The following is a 19370-nucleotide window of genomic DNA, read 5'->3' as shown; positions in this document are numbered from 1 at the left end:
CTTCCCACTGCTTCACTTGTAGCTCTGCAGATCATTGCTCCCCCTCCTGGCATACTCCTATTAGGAACATGCAGAATTCTAAGGGTACTAAGAGTGCTAAGGCTCACATAGTCTATTATTCAGGCTGCACTTCCTGCCACGCTGAGCTACCACGTAAACACACCTCTTCTCTCTGTGAGTCCTGTGCCCCTATAGCCCCCCAAGACCCCCCCCGCCACCACCGCCGCAACAGTCAGCCCAGAGCCTAGGGCTCCCAGCCCACCGGAATGGGCACAGTTTCTGTCCCAATCCATGGAAAAACTGTCACAGAACCTGGTGCTGGCTATGCAATGGCGTCCTCCACACCCTTCTGGGCCCCTGGACAGAACGCAGCCTGAGGATACCCCTATGGAGGGTCCTTCTGAGGTAATCCGGGCCTATGCTTCACCGGTTGCAGGGATCAGAAAAATAGCACACGGCCGGGTGTCTCCAGCACTCTCTCATGGCCCCCATGGCTCTCCCTCGGGAGCACACAGGGCAGGCTCTCCCACATGCTCCACGGCTTCTGAAGAGCCGAAGGAGGGAGAATGCTGTTTGTACCAGGATGATTCCTTGGTTTCAACCTCCCCAGATGATCAAACTGCAATAGACTCCCTTATAGCAGCAATCAACCAAACTCTGCATGTGGAGGATCCCCCAACCACTACCACTGACCATGCGGTCTCCATTAAGAGGGCAAGGAAACCCCAAAAGGTTTTCGCTGATCACCCAGAGTTTCAGGATATCCTCACAAAGCAAACGGAGAAGCCTGACAGGCGCTTCGGTAACCGTAAACTCATGGAGTCCCGGTACCCTTTTGCCTCACCTGTCCCTAAGGGCTGAGCCGATCCGCCCTCGATCGACCCCCCGGTCTCCCGCCTTGCCACAAAGACGTTCCTGTCTTAACCCGATGGTTCCTCCATCAAGGACCCGACAGACAGACAGGTGGAGCACCTCGCCCACTCTGCCTTTGAAGCTGCAGGTTCCTCCCTCTCGCCCTCCTTTGCTTCTGTGTGGGTCGCAAAAGCGATCTCGGTCTGGGCAGAATCCCTTAACACTTCGCTTGAGGAATCCCAGTTCCCTCATACCTTCACAGAGGTAACGGCTCAAATTGCCACTGCGGCAGAGTACCTCATGCAGGCCTCCATTGACGCTGCTACCTGCGCAGCTTTTGCCGCCTCAAATACCATAGCCATCCATAGAGCTCTCTGGCTCCGACAATGGCGAGCGGACTCTGCCTCCAATTAGTCTCTCACAGGCCTTCCCTTTTTTCCAGACTGATTATTTGGCGAACGTCTGAACAAGCTCATTTCTGACACCACGGGAGGAAAGAGTACCTCCCTTCCCCAGCTGAAGCCCAGGACGACCTTCACCAGACGTCCACAGTCCTCGTTCCGCTCCTTTCGGAACTCATTTGGTTGGTCGACATCCCGCTCTGCAGTACCCTTTGCTCAGCTGCACCTCCGCCCACTGCAGCAAGCCCTTCTAGCTGCCTGGGACAAGAGCCCCTTCTCCCTGGACAAACATCTTCACCTGACGCCTTCAGTCAGGTATGCACTCCGCTGGTGGCATCGGTCCTCATCCCTATCGAAGGGGAGATCCTTTCTCCCAGTGAACTGGCTGGTCCTGACCACGGACGCCAGCTTCCTAGGCTGGGGAGCATTGTACCGGCACCACACTGCTCAAGGACGTTGGACGCCCCAGGAGTCTTCCCTACCCATAAACATCCTGGAAATCCGCGCGATCTTCCTCGCGCTCAGGGTGTTCTGCCCTCTGCTAGCGGGTCATCAGATTCGAGTCCAATCGGACAATGCGACAGCTGTAGCCTATATCAATCGGCAGGGGGGCACCCGCAGAAAAGCGGCTTATCTCGAGGCCCACAAAATCCTCAGCTGGGCTGAATCGACGGGGTCAGTGATATCAGCGGTACACATACCGGGAGTAGAGAACTGGGCAGCAGACTTTCTAAGTCGCCAAGGCCTGGCCGCCGGAGAGTGGTCTCTCCACCCGGAAGTGTTCCTGCACTCGCTGGGGTACACCAGAAGTGGATCTAATGGCCTCAAGGCTGAATGCAAAGGTACCCGCGTTCATAGCCAGGTCACGCGATCCGCAGTCCATCGGCGCGGATGCTCTAGTCTGCTCCTGGCACCACTTCCGCCTGCCTTACATATTTCCACCTCTACCCCTGCTGCTGCGGGTAATCAGGAAGATCAAGGCAGAGGGAGTCCCGGGAAAACTGATAGCACCGGACTGGCCCAGGCGCGCCTGGTACGCTGAATTAGTACAAATTCACACAGATGTACCGTGGCGCCTTCCAGACATCCCAGACTTGCTGACCCAAGGGCCCATTTCCCTTCAGAACTCCAGAGCCCTGAAGCTGACGGCATGGCCATTGAGACCTGGGTATTTAAAAGAGCGGGATTCTCCCACGCGGTTATCTCCACCATGATCAGCGCACGAAAGCCTGCTTCATCCCGCATTTACCACCGTACGTGGAAAATCTTCCTTTCATAGTGCAGGGAAACTAACGTCCAGCCTATGCCTCTGGCCATCCCCAGAATTCTCGACTTTCTGCAGTCTGGCTTGCAAGCGGGGTTGACTCTCAGCTCCCTTAAAGGGCAGGTCTCAGTGCTCTCAATCTTCTACCAATGCCGCCTGGCTCAAAAACCGCAAGTCAAGACCTTCCTCCAGGGCGTTTCCCATCTAGTTCCCCCGTACAAATGGCCGCTGGACCCATGGGACCTCAATCTCGTTCTGGACGGTCTCCAGAGGTCCCCCTGTGAACCTCTCAAGGAATCCTCCCTTGCTCTTTGTCCTGGAAGGTAACCTTCCTGGTGGCAATTACGTCCATCAGACAGGTTTCGGGGCTGGCAGCACTCTCTTGCCGCGAGCCTTTTCTGATCTTTCACCAGGACAAGGTGGTTCTGCGCCCCCTTCCGGATTTTCTTCCAAAGGTTCCTACCCCGTTTCATTTGAACGAGGACATTGTTCTGCCTTCCTTTTGTCCATACCAAGTTCATAGGGTGGAAAGGTCTCTGCATTCGTTAGACCTCGTCAGAGCTCTCAGATATTACATATCCAGGACAGCCCCCTTTAGGAAAACGGACTCTTTGTTCGTCATTCCTGAGGGGCCTAAGAAGGGACAGGCAGCTTCAAAGGCAACTCTGGCTCGCTGGATTCGCTCTGCGATCCAGGAAGTCTACTGCTTGCAACTCAAGCCCATTCCTAGTGGGCTGCGGGTTCATTCCACGCTGTCAGTTGGCGCTTCGTGGGCCATTCGGCATCAGGCTTCAGTGGAACAGGTGTGTAAGGCTGCGACCTGGTCTAGCCTACATACTTTTTCAAAGCATTACTGAGTCCATACCCAGGTTTCAGCTGAGGCAAATCTGGGTAGGAAAATTCTGCAAACGGCAGTAGAGCACCTCTCTCAGTAGGCGCTCCAGACTGTCTGGGACTGGTTCCTCGTCCTTGGGTTGTGTTGTCTTTCTTTTATTTTTCCCACCCATGGATTGCATTAGGACGTCCCATGGTCCTGTGTCCCCCAATGAGGCGTCAGAGAAAAACGGATTTTTTTGTACTCACCGTAAAATCGTTTTCTCTTAGCCATCATTGGGGGACACAGCACCCACCCTGTTGCCCTGTTGGGCCTTGGTTCTCTCAGTACCTTATTTGGTTATGACTCTTTTTTTCTCATGTTCCTCCGTTGAGATAAGTTCTTACTATTTTTTTCTCCTACTGCTTGTGTACTAAAACTGAGGTTGCCTGGCCCGGCCAGGGGGTGTATACTGCAGAGGTGGAGCTAATGTCTTTTGCATCTACTTAGTGTCCTCCTATGGATAGGCAGCATAACACCTATGGTCCTGTGTCTCCCAATGATGAAGAGAAAACGATTTTACGGTGAGTACACAAAAATCCGTTTTTCTAGGCAGAACAAGGAGTAAAGGCTTCACTAAAGCAATTTATTACATAGAAATAAAGCAAGGCTTTCATATAAAAAAGATGAAATATTCTTTTAGCTTTCTCTAATGTAGCCCATTAGCACTGGTTGTTATTCTGGAAGTTAAAAATAATTGGCACAGAATTTAGAGGTTGCCAATTCTAAAGGAAATTGCATTGTAAAAATCCATTATTACATTTAGGCTGCATTCAAACATCTGTGTGTCTCAGCCGGGGTGCATGGACTGGCCGCGAGGCTCCTGAACAGAATTCAACAGCTTCTTGGGCATATATGAGGCTATCCGGTTTGGGTCAGGATACCCATGGCCAGTCTGTGTGCATCACAATCCACACTTGGACGGTGACTCACCAGTGTAACCATAGCAACTATTGTAGTTTATTTTTTTAGGGAACAGGAACTTAAAATGGACAAAGCTACACAGTCCAATCACAGTAAATTGCAAGTTATGCCCTGTATACAGCTTTTGCCCTTCACAGTGCTTTTAAATTTGTAAAATAATAGCCCAGTAAATGCCACAGATGTGCCACCTCTGCATTCATTTTATGGTAAATGTATCTAAACAGCTATTTCCTGGCTATGGAGGGTGTAAGTGAAAATATTTTTCAGAAGATGAGAATAGCATGCATTAACTAACTTCTTTCTCATCCAAGACAACTCTACGTAAAAATTAATATCAAAGTAGGTGCAGTTCTTGTAACCCTACACTATGCTGTGCCAGGGTAAAGCCAGTGATTGCATCCTTTAGAGAAAGGGGGGCGGATTCATCCAGACCGGTGTAGTTTAAGTTCACGCTACGCCCGTCTTGTCAGAGTACACAGCCCCAAATTCATTAAGAGGAGCAGGTCACTTGTTGTATTTGGTGCATCTGGTAAGTGGTGTGCGCCTCTGTGCGCTGCGCCAGAAATGTTACTCGAGTTATGACCGCAGATCTGGTGAATTCAACACAGGGCGAACATACACCTCAGCAGAGCTGATCCAAAGTGGCGTGAAAACACCAAAAGTCACAACATTATGTCGCCAAAATTTTACAGCTTTTCAAAGTGTTACACTGCTTTTGTGGTGTAAAGGCTTTGATCTCTATAAAGGCGTGAATCTGTGCTTTATTCTAATTGTTATTCAGTCAGGTTCAGTGTAATTTCCTAATTATTTCAGTTATATTTCAAGCACCACTCTATCAGTTTTTTATATTATTTCAATGCTGGAGCGGTGCTTTAAATTTAAACCCCCTGTCTTACTCACCTTCCGTCTTCATCATCTTTTTCCAGCGTTGCTCCGGTCAGTCTCCGGCAATTTATGACCTGCCGGCAGCTCCAGTGTTTCATGGACCTTGCTGGAGATCACCAATCAACACAAGTCTATGAGAACTTTGTTCTTGCCCTCTTAAGCGAGCTTTACACGCTACAACATATCTAACGATGTGTCGGTGGGGTCACGTCGTAAGTGACGCACATCCGGCATCGTTAGTGGTGTTGTAGCGCGTGACAGCTATGTACGATTGCGATTGAACGTAAAACCGTTCATCGCATACACGTCGTTCATTTGCTAAAAATTGCACGTCTGGTTGTTCAATGTTCCCGAGGCAGCACACATCGCAGTGTGTGACACCCCGGGAACGATGAACAGATCTTACCTGCGTCCCGCCGGCTATGCGGAAGGAAGGAGGTGGGTGGGATGTTTACGTCCCGCTCATCTCCGCCCCTCTGCTTCAATTGGCCGGCCGCATTGTGACATCGCTGTGACTCCGAACGTCCCTCCTACTCCAGGAAGTGGATGTTCGCCCCCCCATCGAGGTCGTAAGGAAGGGTAAGTACGTGTGACGGCAAGTAATCGCTTGTGCGACACGGTCAACAAATTGAACGTTTCGCACATACGATGGGGGCGTGTCACATCGCATACGATATCGTATGCTTAATTGTAAGGTGTAAAGCAGGCTTTACACTTGCATTCAGTGTTTGTGATGTAACTTCTGACTTTGGCCAGTGAGAAGTTCGGGCTACAAGATGGCGCCTCAGGATTGGAGCGGCGCTAAAAAACTATGAAGCCACTGGATGGTAGGTACGAGGGGCTGCTGATAAGTCTAAAAATTGAGATAGCATGATGAAACTTTACATGTATTCCACATACTCTCCACTGATGTCAACACACTTCTTACATTGGTATTCCAAGTTCTGTAAGCCTAGCAAAAAGAAGGATTTCAGTTGTGCCTCAAACCAGGAATCCGTAGCAGCCATGGCATCAGAAAAGGTGTGAAATTTGGTACCCTTGAGGTGTTTCTTCAGGTGTGGAAACAGATGATAGTTGTAGCGAGCTAGATCTGTTGAATAAGGTGGGTGTTCAATCAGCTGGAAGCCCAGCTCTGCCAGTTTTGCCGTGGTTGCTTGTACAGTTGTACAGTGTGAGCGGAGGCGTTGTCTTGCAAGAACAAGATTCCTTTGGACAGCTTGCCACGCCTTTTGGCCTTCATAGCTACCTTCAATTCGTCCAAAAGTTCTATGTAATACATGGCATTGATGGTGGAACCCTTTTGAAGGTAGTCCACTAGCAGCACGCCCTCCTTATGCCAGAATACAGACGCTATCACCTTAGTGGCTCATTTTTGCACTCTGAACTTCTTTGGACGAGGAGAACCACTGTGCCTCCACTCTTTTGACTGCTTCTTGTTTTCAGGGTCATACAAATGAATCCAGGTCTCATCCATAGTGACCAGTTGATCGAGGAAGTTCTTATCAGTCCGGAAACGCTGACAAATGGACCGGGAGGTTTTCACTCACATGCTTCTCTGATCTGTTGTCAAACATTTGGGGACACACTTTGCAGATAGCTTTCTCATGGCTAAATGTTCATGGATAATGACACAAACATGTTCACGGGAAATCCCCATGATGTCTGCTATTGCTTTTGCTGAAATTCGTGGATTTTCCAGTATGAGGTTGTTCACAGCATTGACGATCTCCAGAACAACAACCACTCTCGGTCGTCCAGGACGTTCCTCTACATTGGTGCTGAAGTGGCCCGTGTGAAATTTGGCAACCCATTTCTTAACTGTGGAATATGAAGGGCATTAATTTCCCAATGTCTGCGACATATCACCATGAATATCCTTTGCAAACTTTCCTTGCAGTAACAAGAATTTTATCACTCCTCTGCTCTCAGTTGCTGTCAATACCGCATTAGACTCCGCCATTTTGTTTTCCCACGTGCGTAGAACACTGTTGCCATAAGCTACAAACATAAAATTTTCAAAACATATATTAGATACATAAGGCTTTCATGTGATGTAACATTTGTTAGCATAGAAACAAAAAAAAATTACAAAACCAAAGACTTATCAGTAGCCCCTCGTATAATACAATGAGTAGGGGGCTTAATTTTAAAGCGTCACTCTAGTGCTGAAAAGATAAAACCTTACTGGAGTGGTGCTTTAATAAAAGGAATGTATATGAAGGCAGTTTCCTTCTACTGAACCTTACATTTATTTGGCAGATTCCTCGTGTTGATGGAGACTATGACTTGAAGACCCCAAAAGATATGGCCTACGTTTTCAGTGGGGCTTACACGCCACTAAGTTGCAAATTAATAGAACATGTAAGTCAGCCGTCTGTTCTTTTGTTTGCCTGTTGAGGGTGGGTGCACGTACATATTTAAATAAATATATATAATTTCACATAGATTCTTTCGTTCAGCTAATCAGTTTGTCTGTAATGTTCTTGAAACTATTCTCTAAAGACCTTTCCTTGGTGAGATAATGCCATTTACCATTGTACAGTGTCCCTGTTGATATCAGGGAATTTAGAGTTCTAGAAAAAGATTCCTCCCAACCATAGTACAACCGATAATATCTTTAAGGCTCCTTTCACATTGCGTTTTTCTCTACGTCCACAGGTCCCGTCGGGGCATCCGTCCGGACCGCCCCACCCCCACTCTGCAAAGCGTGCTCCGGTCGCATGCGCCCGACAGGGCCATTCACTGTTATGGAGCACACTGCATTAGCGTGTGCTCTGTTTTGTGCCATTTTGTGCACATATACGTTTCTGCAGACGGACACCCGAACGTAGACCACCTACGTTCGGGTGTCCGTCTTCAGAAACGTATATGTGCAAAAAATGGCACAAAACAGAGCACACGCTAATGCAGTGCGCTCCATAGCAGTGAATGGCCCTGTCGGGCGCATGCGTCCGGAGCACACTTTGCAGAGTGGGGGAGGGGCGGTCCGGACGGATGCCCCGACGGGACCTGTGGATGTAGAGAAAAACGCAATGTGAAAGGGGCCTACCTAACACATGGTTCTTACTCGGGTTATGTCTTTGGGGTCCACTTTCCAAAAAGTAGAAAACCACTTTAAGTATTCATTCTGTACTATTTCAGTATTTATAACAGTTCACTGTGTGTTTATAAGTGCATTGATTTTTAGGTTTTGGTGCGTAAAAGTTGGACCGGTCTTGAAGAAGTGACACGTCTACTGAATAGCAATGAATTTTCAGGTATTTCTTTTTCAATTTATTTGTGATTTAAAAAAAAAAAAATAGCAGCCTGACAGAAGTTTGTGAACCTCTATAATAAATGTTATATTTTGCTTTTATATGCAGAACAAATCTCGGAGAGGAACTCTTTCTCGGATTCTCATAGGACCATTGTTGTGGTTTTCCTTGGTGGATGCACATTTTCAGAGATCTGTGCTTTGAGGTTTTTAGGAAAAGACATAGGTAAAATATAAGCAATTTAAAACATTAAGGGTTTGTCAGAGTTTTAGACCATTTTCTGCAGTCACTGCAGATTACTGAATCATGACAGTGTGCAATGTCCACACAGTCACAAGTCTCCTATATTTCCAGCTAGAGTTTCTGTGATTTTCCCGTCACATCAACTAGAGTCTCAGTCACTTTTCCACATAGAAAATTGAGAGGAGCGGCTGAGACTCTACTCATATGGCTGCCACCTCTCACTGGAAACACAGCGGAATTGTGACTGCAGAAGTTGTCTACAGCATGGACAGCCTTTTAATATTCAAATTTATGTTTTTGTTCACATTACTTTTTTTGGAGATTTTTTTTGTGTTCATCAAAGTACTATTTTGAAAGGAGGCTAAGGTTTCTAATTCAGAAAAAAAATGCTAACCATACAGACCTAGTTTATGCCTTTTTATGGGCTACAGATCCTGTCACGTTGGACCGTTGTCTAGTGTTTGAATGCCTGAGAGTCACTCTGCCCTTTATCTTCCAGTATGTGTATGTAGGATCACTCTTCTTCATCAAACCTGTCCAATGCTTCCACCACAGAGAGTAGATATTCCAGTGGTGGCAATAGCTGCAGTTTCTTAAGACAGTAGACAATTACCAGACTGCTTCTTCCAATGCACGCCAAACTGGGGACAGATGGTAACATAGGATAAATTGTTGTGAGGGGGTCTTTGACTTTTCTATTAGCGTAGTAGAAAAAGATGAATGCATGATGTGACTAGGAAATAAATAGGTAGCAGGTTGCAGTTGCAGTGTTGGCCTAGGCTGTAAGGTGCAGTTGTAACAGTAACTACTGCCAGCCTATAGTTTCACATAGTTTAAAAGGGAAGAATTACATATTTTGCCATTTTTTCCCCCATTGACTTCAAAGGGATATTGAGAAAACTGCAGGTACAAACTCCATATTTAGTATTTACATGCCAGCCCATTCATTGCTATTTCAGCAGGTAACAATGCTAGGAATACACCGTGTGCAGAATTATTAGGCAAGTTGTATTTTAGAGGATTTTTTTTATTATTGATTAACAACTATGTTCTCAATCAACCCAAAAGACTCATAAATATCAAAGCTTAATATTTTTGGAAGTTGGGGTGGGTTTTTTTTTTTTAGATTTGGCTATCTTAGGAGGATATCTGTTTGTGCAGGTAAATATTACTGTGCAGAATTATTAGGCAACTTAATTAAAACCAAATATATTCCCATCTCACTTGTTTATTTTCATAAGCTAAACCAATATAACTGCACAAAATTTAGAAATAAACATTTCTGACATGCAAAAACAAAACCCAAAAAAATTAGTGACCAATATAGCCACCTTTCTTTATGATGACACTCAACAGCCTACCATCCATCGATTCTGTCAGTTGCTTGATCTGTTTACGATCAACATTGCGTGCAGCAGCCACAACAGCCTCCCAGACACTGTTCCGAGAGGTGTATTGTTTACCCTCCCTGTAGATTTTACATTTTATGCGGGACCACAAGTTCTCTATGGGGTTCAGATCAGGTGAACAAGGGGCCATGTCATTATTTTTTCATCTTTTAGATCTTTACTGGCCAGCCACGCTGTGTAGTAGTTGGATGCATGTGATGGAGCATTGTCCTTCATGAAAATCATATTTTTCTTGAACGATTCCTGTACTACTGCTTGAAGAAGTTGTCTTCCAGAAACTGGCAGTAGGTCTTGGAGTTGATCTTTACTCCATCCTTAACCCGAAAAGGTCCCACAAGTTCATCTTTGATGATACCAACCCATACCAGTACCCCCCCTCCACCTTGCTGGTGTCTGAGTCAGAGTGGAGCTCTCTGCCCTTTACTGATCCAGCCTCTGGCCCATCCATCTGGCCCATCAAGAGTCACTCTCATTTCATCAGTCCATATAAACTTTGAAAAATCAGTCTTAAGATATTTCTTGGCCCAGTCATGACATTTTATCTTATGTTTCTTGTTCAAAGGTGGTCATTTTCAGCCTTCCTTACCTTGACCATGTTCCTGAGTGTAGCACACTTTGTGCTTTTTGATACTCCAGTAACGTTGCAGCTCTGAAATATGGCCAAACTGGTGGCAAATGGCATCTTGGCAGCTTCACGCTTGATTTTCCTCAATTCATGGGCAGTTATTTTGCGCCTTTTTTGTCCAACACGCTTCTTGCGACCCTGTGGGCTATTTGCCATGAAACGCTTGATTGTTCGGTGATCACGCTTCAAAAGATTGGCAATTTCAAGACTGCTGCATCCCTCTGCAAGACATCTCACAATTTTGGACTTTTCAGAGCCCGTCAAATCTCTCTTCTGACCCATTTTGCCAAAGGAAAGGAAGTTGCCTAATAATTAAGCATACCTTATATAGGGTGTTGATGTCATTACACCACACCCCTCCTCATTACAGAGATGCACATCACCTGATTTACTTAATTGGTATTTGGCTCTCAAGCCTATACAGCTTGGAGTAGGACAACATGTAGAAAAAGTATCATGTGATCAAAATACTCATTTGCCTAATAATTCTGCACACAGTGTATGTTCTAGGGCTACAGTATATGATAGAAGTATTGTGTTTTTATTTTCAGGTTGTAAATTTGTCTTCCTGACAACAGCAATTACAAATGGAGCACGGCTACTGGAATCAATGGCCGAAACCAAGTCATGAGCCGTGGGAGTCGCCTTTCTTTCCTAGACCGACCATGGTGTGAATTGTCAGACTCTGGGATTTATTTTATAACCTACACACGGGAACTTTATTTTAGTATAAAACATGAGGTTTCTGTCGAAATGATCATTCTTCTGGAAAATGAGTGAATATATCTAGAAATATTTCTAGTGCTTGTTGAAGAGAATATGGGGTAAGACTATCGGAGAGATGACTGTCCTGGTGTTAGTCTTATATAATGAAATAAGGAAATTCATCAGTCTGATCCCTACAGAAACGGCCTCCAAATTGGATTGAGCCCGATGTCGCTAATTGTGGTAATATGTGTAAATATACCCTTGTCTAAAGTTCTTTATTTGACCTGTACTGTCCACTGATTGTTCTCATGTGCCATTTTATGACTCAGGTAATTACAGAAAATGACAGTACACATAAAACATAGTATCTGTATCATCTGAATATTTTAAAGAAATTTCCATTTGCCAAAAAAATAAAATCTGATGACCAACTACAATAACATTGCCATTAAAGTAAGAGGTAGCAATAGGGAAACCTAGGTTTTTGTCTTTGCTTTTTAAATCCTTTCACTTTTTATATTGTATATAAAAGGAAAAGAGATGTGCAACCCCAATTCCAGAATAGTTGGGACACTGAGTACAATTAAAGAAAACAAGAATGCAACGATTTGGAAATTTCATGGCCGTATTTTACGAACAACAGAACATAGGACACCAATCAGATGGGGGATGTTAGATATTTTTCTATTTCATTTGAAAAAAACTAACTCATTTCGAAAATTTGGTAGCAGCAACAGATCTGGAAAATAAGTTGGGACTTGGGACAGACCCCATATCTACCACTGTGGAGCAGCTCCTCTTCTTTTTAAAATAGTGTGTAAACGTCTGCTCAATGAGAGACCTAGAGATTTGGGAGAGGAACGTTGTCACACTCTTGTCTGATGTAAGATTCTAGCTGCTTAATATTCCTACGTCTTTGCCGGATTTTTCATTTCATAATGTGCCAAATGTTGTCTATTGGTAAAAGATCTGGACTGCAAACACCAGGTTCATCACCCAAAGTTCTGTGAAGCCATGATGTGATGGATGCAGTATGTGATTTTACATTGTCTTGTTGAAATATGCAAGGCCTTCCCAAAAATTGATATTGTTTGGATGGGGGAATATGTTGTTCTAATACCTCTATATACTGCTCAGCATTGATAGTGCCTTTCAAGATATGTAATCTGCCCATGAATTAGGTTAGTAATACATCCCCATACCACAGAAACCCAGCTTTTGAACTGTGCGCTGATAACAAGCTGGATGGTCCCCTTCCTCTTAAGTTCTCCAAACACAGCATCCGTGGTTTTCATAAATCCTTCATATGATCCCAAACAGTTTTCCATCTTGCCTGCGTCCATTTTAAATCAGCTTTGGCCAGGAGAAGATGGCAACGTTTTTTGGATTGTGTTGATATATGGCTTCTTCTTTGCATGACTGAGATTCCAATTGAATATATATATTGCACAGCGAACTGTGTTTAGAGACAATTTATGGAACTATTTCTGAGCCCATGGAGTGATTTGTGTAGCTGAGGATAGAAAGCGCAGATAGGGTCTTACCAGATATTATAGGAAATTTATCAGAAAGAGAAACTCTCCTAATGAGGTTGTGATAGTCACAACCTCTATGTACGCCTGAGAAATGGCAGCTGCTGCAGCCCCACGTGAATTAAACTTCAATGCTGGAGAAGTGAATTGGGTTAATGCCGCGCTGTCGCTGAATGAATAAAAGTGTTGATTATAAAATCTTTTTTTATTTAGGTCTACATGTTTCGAAGAACGAAGTCTCCTTCCTTAGGACAAAGGAAAAATCAACAATATCTCAATAATGAGATATTGTTGATTTTTCCTTTGTCCTGATGAAGGAGATTTCGTTCTCCGAAATGTGTAGACCTGAATAAAAAAGAAGATTTTATAATCAACAGTTTTGTTCATTCAGCGACAGCGCGGCATTAACCCAATTCTCCTCTCCATCATGGAGTAATTTGCACTGTCCTTGTCCCTTGTGTACATGGAGAGCTTCAGAATATCTTTATCTTTTAATATCACTTGCTGTAGATGGTGAGATATTCTAAGGGCGACTTTGCACGTTGCGACATCGCAAGCCGATGCTGCGATGTCGCACGCGATAGTCCCCGCCCCCGTCGCAGGTACGATATCGTGTGATAGCTGGCGTAGCGAACATTATCGCTACGGCAACTTCACATGCACTTACCTGCCCTGCGACCGTCGCTCTGGCCGTTGACCCGCCTCCTTCCTAGGGGGGCGGGTCATGCGGCGTCATAGCGACGTCACACGGCAGGCGGCCAATAGCAGTGGAGGGGCGGAGATGAGCAGGATGTAAACATCCCGCCCACCTCCTTCCTTCCGCATATCCTACGGAAGCCGCGGTGACGCCGGTAGGAGATGTTCCTCGCTCCTGCGACTTCACACACAGCGATGTGTGCTGCCGCAGGAGCAAGGAACAACATCGGACTGTCGCGTCAGCGTAAATATGGATTACGCCGACGCTGCACCGATGATACGATTACGACGATTTTGCGCTCGTTAATCGTATCATCTAGGCTTTACACACTACGATGTCGCATGCGATGCCGGATGTGCGTCACTTTCAATTTGACCCCACCGACATCGCACCTGCGATGTCGTAGTGTGCAAAGCCCGCCTAAAGGCTGCTTTACACGGTACGACCGATTGTGCAATTTCACAATCGATCGTACCCGCCCCCGTCCTTTTTGCGTCACGGGCAAATCGCTGCCCGTGTCGCACAAAGTCGGTAACCCCCGTCACACATACTTACCTCTCGTGCGACCTCGCTGTGGGCGGCGAACGTCCACTTCCTGGAGTGGGAGGGACGTTCGGCGTCACAGCGACATCACACGGCCGCCGGCCAATGGAAGCGGAGGGGCGGAGATGAGCGGGACGTAAACATCCCGCCCACCTCCTTCCTTCACATAGCCGGCGGCGGCCGCATGACGCAGGTGAGCTGCTGTTCATCGGTCCCGGGGTGTCACACGGAGCGACGTGTGCTACCCCGGAAACGATGAACAACTAAATTAAACGATATTATGGAACCTAGCGAGCAGTACACGACTCACGATTTGTGAGCGATACTGCGTCGCTAGGAGGTGTCACACAGGCCGGCATCGCCAGCGATGCCGGATGTGCGTCACAAAAACCGTGACCCCGACGATCTATCGCACGATAGATTGTCTGGTGTAAAGCAGCCTTAAGTCTTCACAACTTTAAGTTGATCATCAATTTTCAGTAATTGTTACAAAATAATTAGAAACGGTTCACAGACTGGTGAACCTCTGACCATCTTTGCTTCTGAGAGACTCTGCCTCTCTAAATTGCTCCATTTTTACACAGTCATGTAACTTAGTTGAAAATTGACCCTCCAGCTGTTTTTCATTAGTACCGCTTACTTTTCCAGCCTTTTGTTATCACTGTCACAGCTTTTTAGAGATATGTTCCTGCAATCATTTACTAAATGAGTTAATTTTTTTCAAATGATATGGAAAAATGTCTAACTTTCACTTTCTGATTTGTGGTGCCATGAATAAAATATGGTTATAAGAGATTTCTAAATCATTGTATTCTTCATTTATTTACATTCTACACAGCAGCTCAACTTTTTGGGAGTTGAAGTTGTATTTAAAACATAGTATACTGAACTTTGCACTAATTTACCATGCCACATAGGAGAAGAAAAGTAAATAAATATACACTGTGTACACAATGAATGTACACATTTTACTCTAATATTAAGTGGTCGCTTCTCTTGCCTACGTACCAAAGTTGCCAACCATCTCTGAACTCAGACTGTCTATATTGAAATAGAGGGATTTTCAACAGTGGCAATGATTAATAGGTTTATATAGATATGTCTTTTCTTTTTCTATGTGGTTGTGCCAATAAGGACTTCTTTATATTTTTGGATTTAGTTTAGGTCTGAGAAAATGCTTTCATAAATTACCCACAGGCTCATGTTGACAACAATGTTTCTGGGCAATATATATAAAAAAACAAACTTAATTGGAAAACAAAGAAGCGCAAAATAGGATCTTATCTGTGGAGTTGACATAGCATCAAAACACTGACAAGGGTTGTGATAGTCACAACTGCTGTAATAGCATAAGACCACGACTGCTATAGCCTGACGTGGAAAAAATGAAAACGGTATAAAAAGGGTCAATGCCGTGCTCTTGTGTTAAAGAATGTCTCTGGTGATTTTTATTTTTCTACGCATTTCAACGAAATATACTTTCCTGAAGAAAAAGAAAGATTATCCGAAACGCGTAGAAAAAGAAATCACCAAAGACCTTCCTGGATGTTTCTTTAACACAACAGTGCGGTATTGACCCTTTCTATACCGCTTTCTCTTGGGAATATATGAATGGGTGTGCTACAAGCCTAAACTAAATCCCAAAATAAAAGAGGCTCAAATATTAATGAACAATGCCTATATTAATAAAAGGTGCATACATCGAAGCTTATTACTGCAGGTGAAAAAGGGTTTGGTGAAACATACTCCTCAAGGGTATGCCAAACAGACCCTTTAGATGCGTTTGGAGCATTCCTAAAACGTATGTCTAGTGTAAAGTAAAAACACTGATCCTGATTTTTCAAGGAGTAACATTTCTGGTGGAAGCACACACCAGTTGTTATATGCGCCTCATTCATTAAGCGGTATACTCCTTAAAGGGAACCTGTCAGATGTAATATGCACCCAGAGCCACGAGCAGTTCTGGGTGGATATTGCTAATCCCTGCCTAACTGTCCCTGTATACACTAGCATAGATAAAGAGATCTTTAGAAAAAGTGTTTCTAAAGATGTATTATCATATGCTAATGAGCGAGGGGACTAGCTCCTTAAGGCCCCGTCACACTAAGCAACATCGCTAGCAACATCGCTGGTAACGAACAACTTTTGTGACGTTGCTAGCGATGTTGCTGTGTGTGACATCCAGCAACAACCTGGCCCCTGCTGTGAGGTCGTTGGTTGTTGCTGAATGTCCTGGGCCATTTTTTAGTTGTTGCTGTCCTGCTGTGAAGCACAGATCGCTGTGTGTGACAGCGAGACAGCAACAACTAATGTGCAGTGAGCAGGGAGCCAGCTTCTGCGGAGGCTGGTAACTAATGTAAACATCGGGTAACCAAGAAGCCCTGTCCTTGGTTACCCGATATTTACCTTTGATACCAGCCTCCTCCGCTCTCACTGCCTGTGCTGCCGGCTCCTGCTCTGTGCACATGTAGCTGCAGCACACATCAGGTAATTAACCCGATGTGTGCTGTAACTAGGAGAGCAAGGAGCCAGCGCTCAGTGTGCGCTGCTCCCTGCTCTGTGCACATTTAGCTGCAGCACACATCGGGTTAATTAACCTGATGTGTGCTGTAACTAGGAGACTGGGGGCTGGTCACTGGTTGCTGGTGAGCTCACCAGCAACTCGTGTAGCCACGCTCCAGCGATCCCTGCCAGGTCAGGTTGCTGGTGGGATCGCTGGAGCGTCGCAGTGTGACAGCTCACCAGCAACCTCCTAGCAACTTACCAGCGATCCCTATCGTTGTTGGGATCGCTGGTAAGTTGCTTAGTGTGACTGGACCTTAAGGCGTTAGTTCTCCGGTCAGTCGCCCCTATTTAGCATGTTAGTACACCCCTGTGGGCGTGCTAACATGCTAATGAATACGCATCGTCACACGATTATCTCACTCACCTCTCCGCCGCTATCGCTGCCCAACCCTGGATTTCGGCACAGTGCACATGACCCGGAGTTTCAGTCATGTGCACTATGAAGCCGGGTGTACGCGTTCTAGCTTCAAACTGAAGTAGTGCGCATGTCCCAAACTCCGGGGTCATGCGCACTGAGCCGAAATCCAGCGATGGCGGCAGAGAGGTGAGTGAGATCATCCTGTGACGCTGCATATTTATTAGCATATTAGTCCACCGACAGGAGCGTACTAACATGCTAATGAGGGGCGACTAACACCCAGGGGACTAGTGCCCTCACTCATTAGCATACAGTAAAAGAACTTCAGAAATACTTTTTCTAAAGACCCCTTTATCTATGCTAGTGTATACAGGGATGGTTAGGCAGGGATTAGCAATATGCAGCCAGAACTGCTCATGGGTCTGGGTTCATAGTGCACTTGACAGGTTCCCTTTAATGCATTTGGTGCATTGTATTTTGGCGCACCTTTCAATTTGACTGGCGTGAATAAACGGCATTCTTATTAAATCGGGGTCTATATGAATATTGTCCACAGTAAATGCCGCCTATTTATTCTTTATATACAAGCTTTCTCTACATGTACAGCATAACACATATATTCAGCTAGAATACATTTTTTGTGATCGTTTTTGAACCAAAACAAAGAGTGGAAAAAAAAAAGTCTTAAGGACCTCTCTTCTATTCCCCCCCCCCAAAAAAAAATAAATGTTAGTAATTGTTTGTCTTGAAATGATGGAACATCTGTTTCTTAAGCTCTGTTTCTGTGATATTATTTACCCTGAATATGTGTGGATAAATTGACATCTGGGTGTGACTAGTTAGGGGTGTAATTGACATCTGGGTGTGATTAGTTAGCGTTGTAATTGACATCTGGGTGTGACTAGTTAGGGGTGTGTCTCTACACATTCACACTGTCCAATGAAGGATGACAGTGTCATACTCTGAAAAGACACCCCCCCCAAATGGTAACGCCCAGTTGTCATTGTGTTCACTCATATTCAGGAAGAATAATAGAGGAACGGTGCAGCACACAGTTGTGAAAAAAATCCTCTGCAGAGTTGATATTTCATGGGAAACGCAAGTATTTACTGACAGATGTGTCAGGAGTGATGTCAGGCTGATACTTCTCTTATTTTATATCCACTCCTTTGTTGCTCCAAAAGCTACATATGTGACTCCAGACATAATTATTTTTTTTTGCATGTATACTATTTAGTTTTCTAACACTTCATCATTTAGCATGCTACAGTTGCCATGATTTTAGGAACCATGCAGTTTGGAGGTGTGTGCTTATACATGTATATCCATGCAGTAAGATCATAGCTATAGCCAAAAGTGAATACGAAGTAAGGGGTTCTAAAATGTAGTTTCCTACCCTATGAGATGCAAATGGACCAAATGTGAGGAGGGCAATGGTGCTGTAATGATATGTGAATGGACAGCTTGTGCTTTTGACATGTTGAAGCACCACTCCAGCTGGGATTTTTTTTCCACCGCTGGAGTGGTGCTTTAAACCTAAATCCCCAACCCCCCTGTCTTATATTCACCCTCCAGCGTCTTCACCTCTTTTCAGTGTCACTCCAGTCCCTTTGCACCATCTTATGACCGTAACTTCTAACTGGTCGCAAGTCAGAAGTTACATCACAGGCTCACAATACAAGTCTATGAGAGCCAGAATGAAGGTCTCATAGACTTGTATTGAGTTGTGACCTCTGGCGCGCTCCATGAAACACTGGAGCTACCGACAGGTCACAAACTTGGAAAGATCAACATTGATAACATATAAAGACACCGAAAGGGGAGTATAAGACCTGAGGTAGGGGACTTGATTTAAAGCACCACTCTAGCTGTACAATAAAACAAAAACGCTGAAGTGGTGCTTCAACAGCTGCTTATAATGTGATGTTTAAATGAAAGCTGTCGCTTGCCCTAGTCCCCCAATCTGTCACACTATATCTACTTTCTAACAAGGCTTATTAATGGCTGAATCACCATGAAATCAATTTTAAAGGGAACGTGTCATGTAAAAACATGCTATTAATTTGCAGATATGGGGTTAATCTGCAGGTTAAGGCCTAGGCCACATGGCGATAAAAACTGAGTGAGTGGAATGCAATAAAAAAAAATCGCATTCCACTCGGACCAATTTTAGCCTGTGTGTCAGCACACATGAGCGATTATTTTCTCAGCCCTAATCGGACCGAGAAAACAATCA

The 19370-nt window shown here is 45.0% G+C and overlaps 1 protein-coding gene across 1 annotated transcript in view; it reads left to right on the top strand.

Moving 5' to 3' along the window:
- VPS33B (VPS33B late endosome and lysosome associated) overlaps positions 1 to 13150 on the top strand; it is a 164393-nt gene extending 151243 nt beyond the window's left edge. The window contains exons 21-24 of the mRNA XM_075345903.1: positions 7460 to 7561; positions 8388 to 8457; positions 8563 to 8679; positions 11283 to 13150. Coding sequence (XP_075202018.1) covers positions 7460 to 7561; positions 8388 to 8457; positions 8563 to 8679; positions 11283 to 11362 — 369 coding nt within the window. The 3' untranslated portion in view covers positions 11363 to 13150. The remainder of the gene's footprint in view (positions 1 to 7459; positions 7562 to 8387; positions 8458 to 8562; positions 8680 to 11282) is intronic.
- Positions 13151 to 19370: the final 6220 nt, after the last annotated feature.

Source organism: Anomaloglossus baeobatrachus, chromosome 4, assembly GCF_048569485.1.
Source record: "Anomaloglossus baeobatrachus isolate aAnoBae1 chromosome 4, aAnoBae1.hap1, whole genome shotgun sequence".
NCBI lineage: Eukaryota > Metazoa > Chordata > Amphibia > Anura > Aromobatidae > Anomaloglossus > Anomaloglossus baeobatrachus.
Note: the sequence above shows the minus strand (reverse complement) of the source record. Positions and strands in the feature narration are given on the sequence as shown.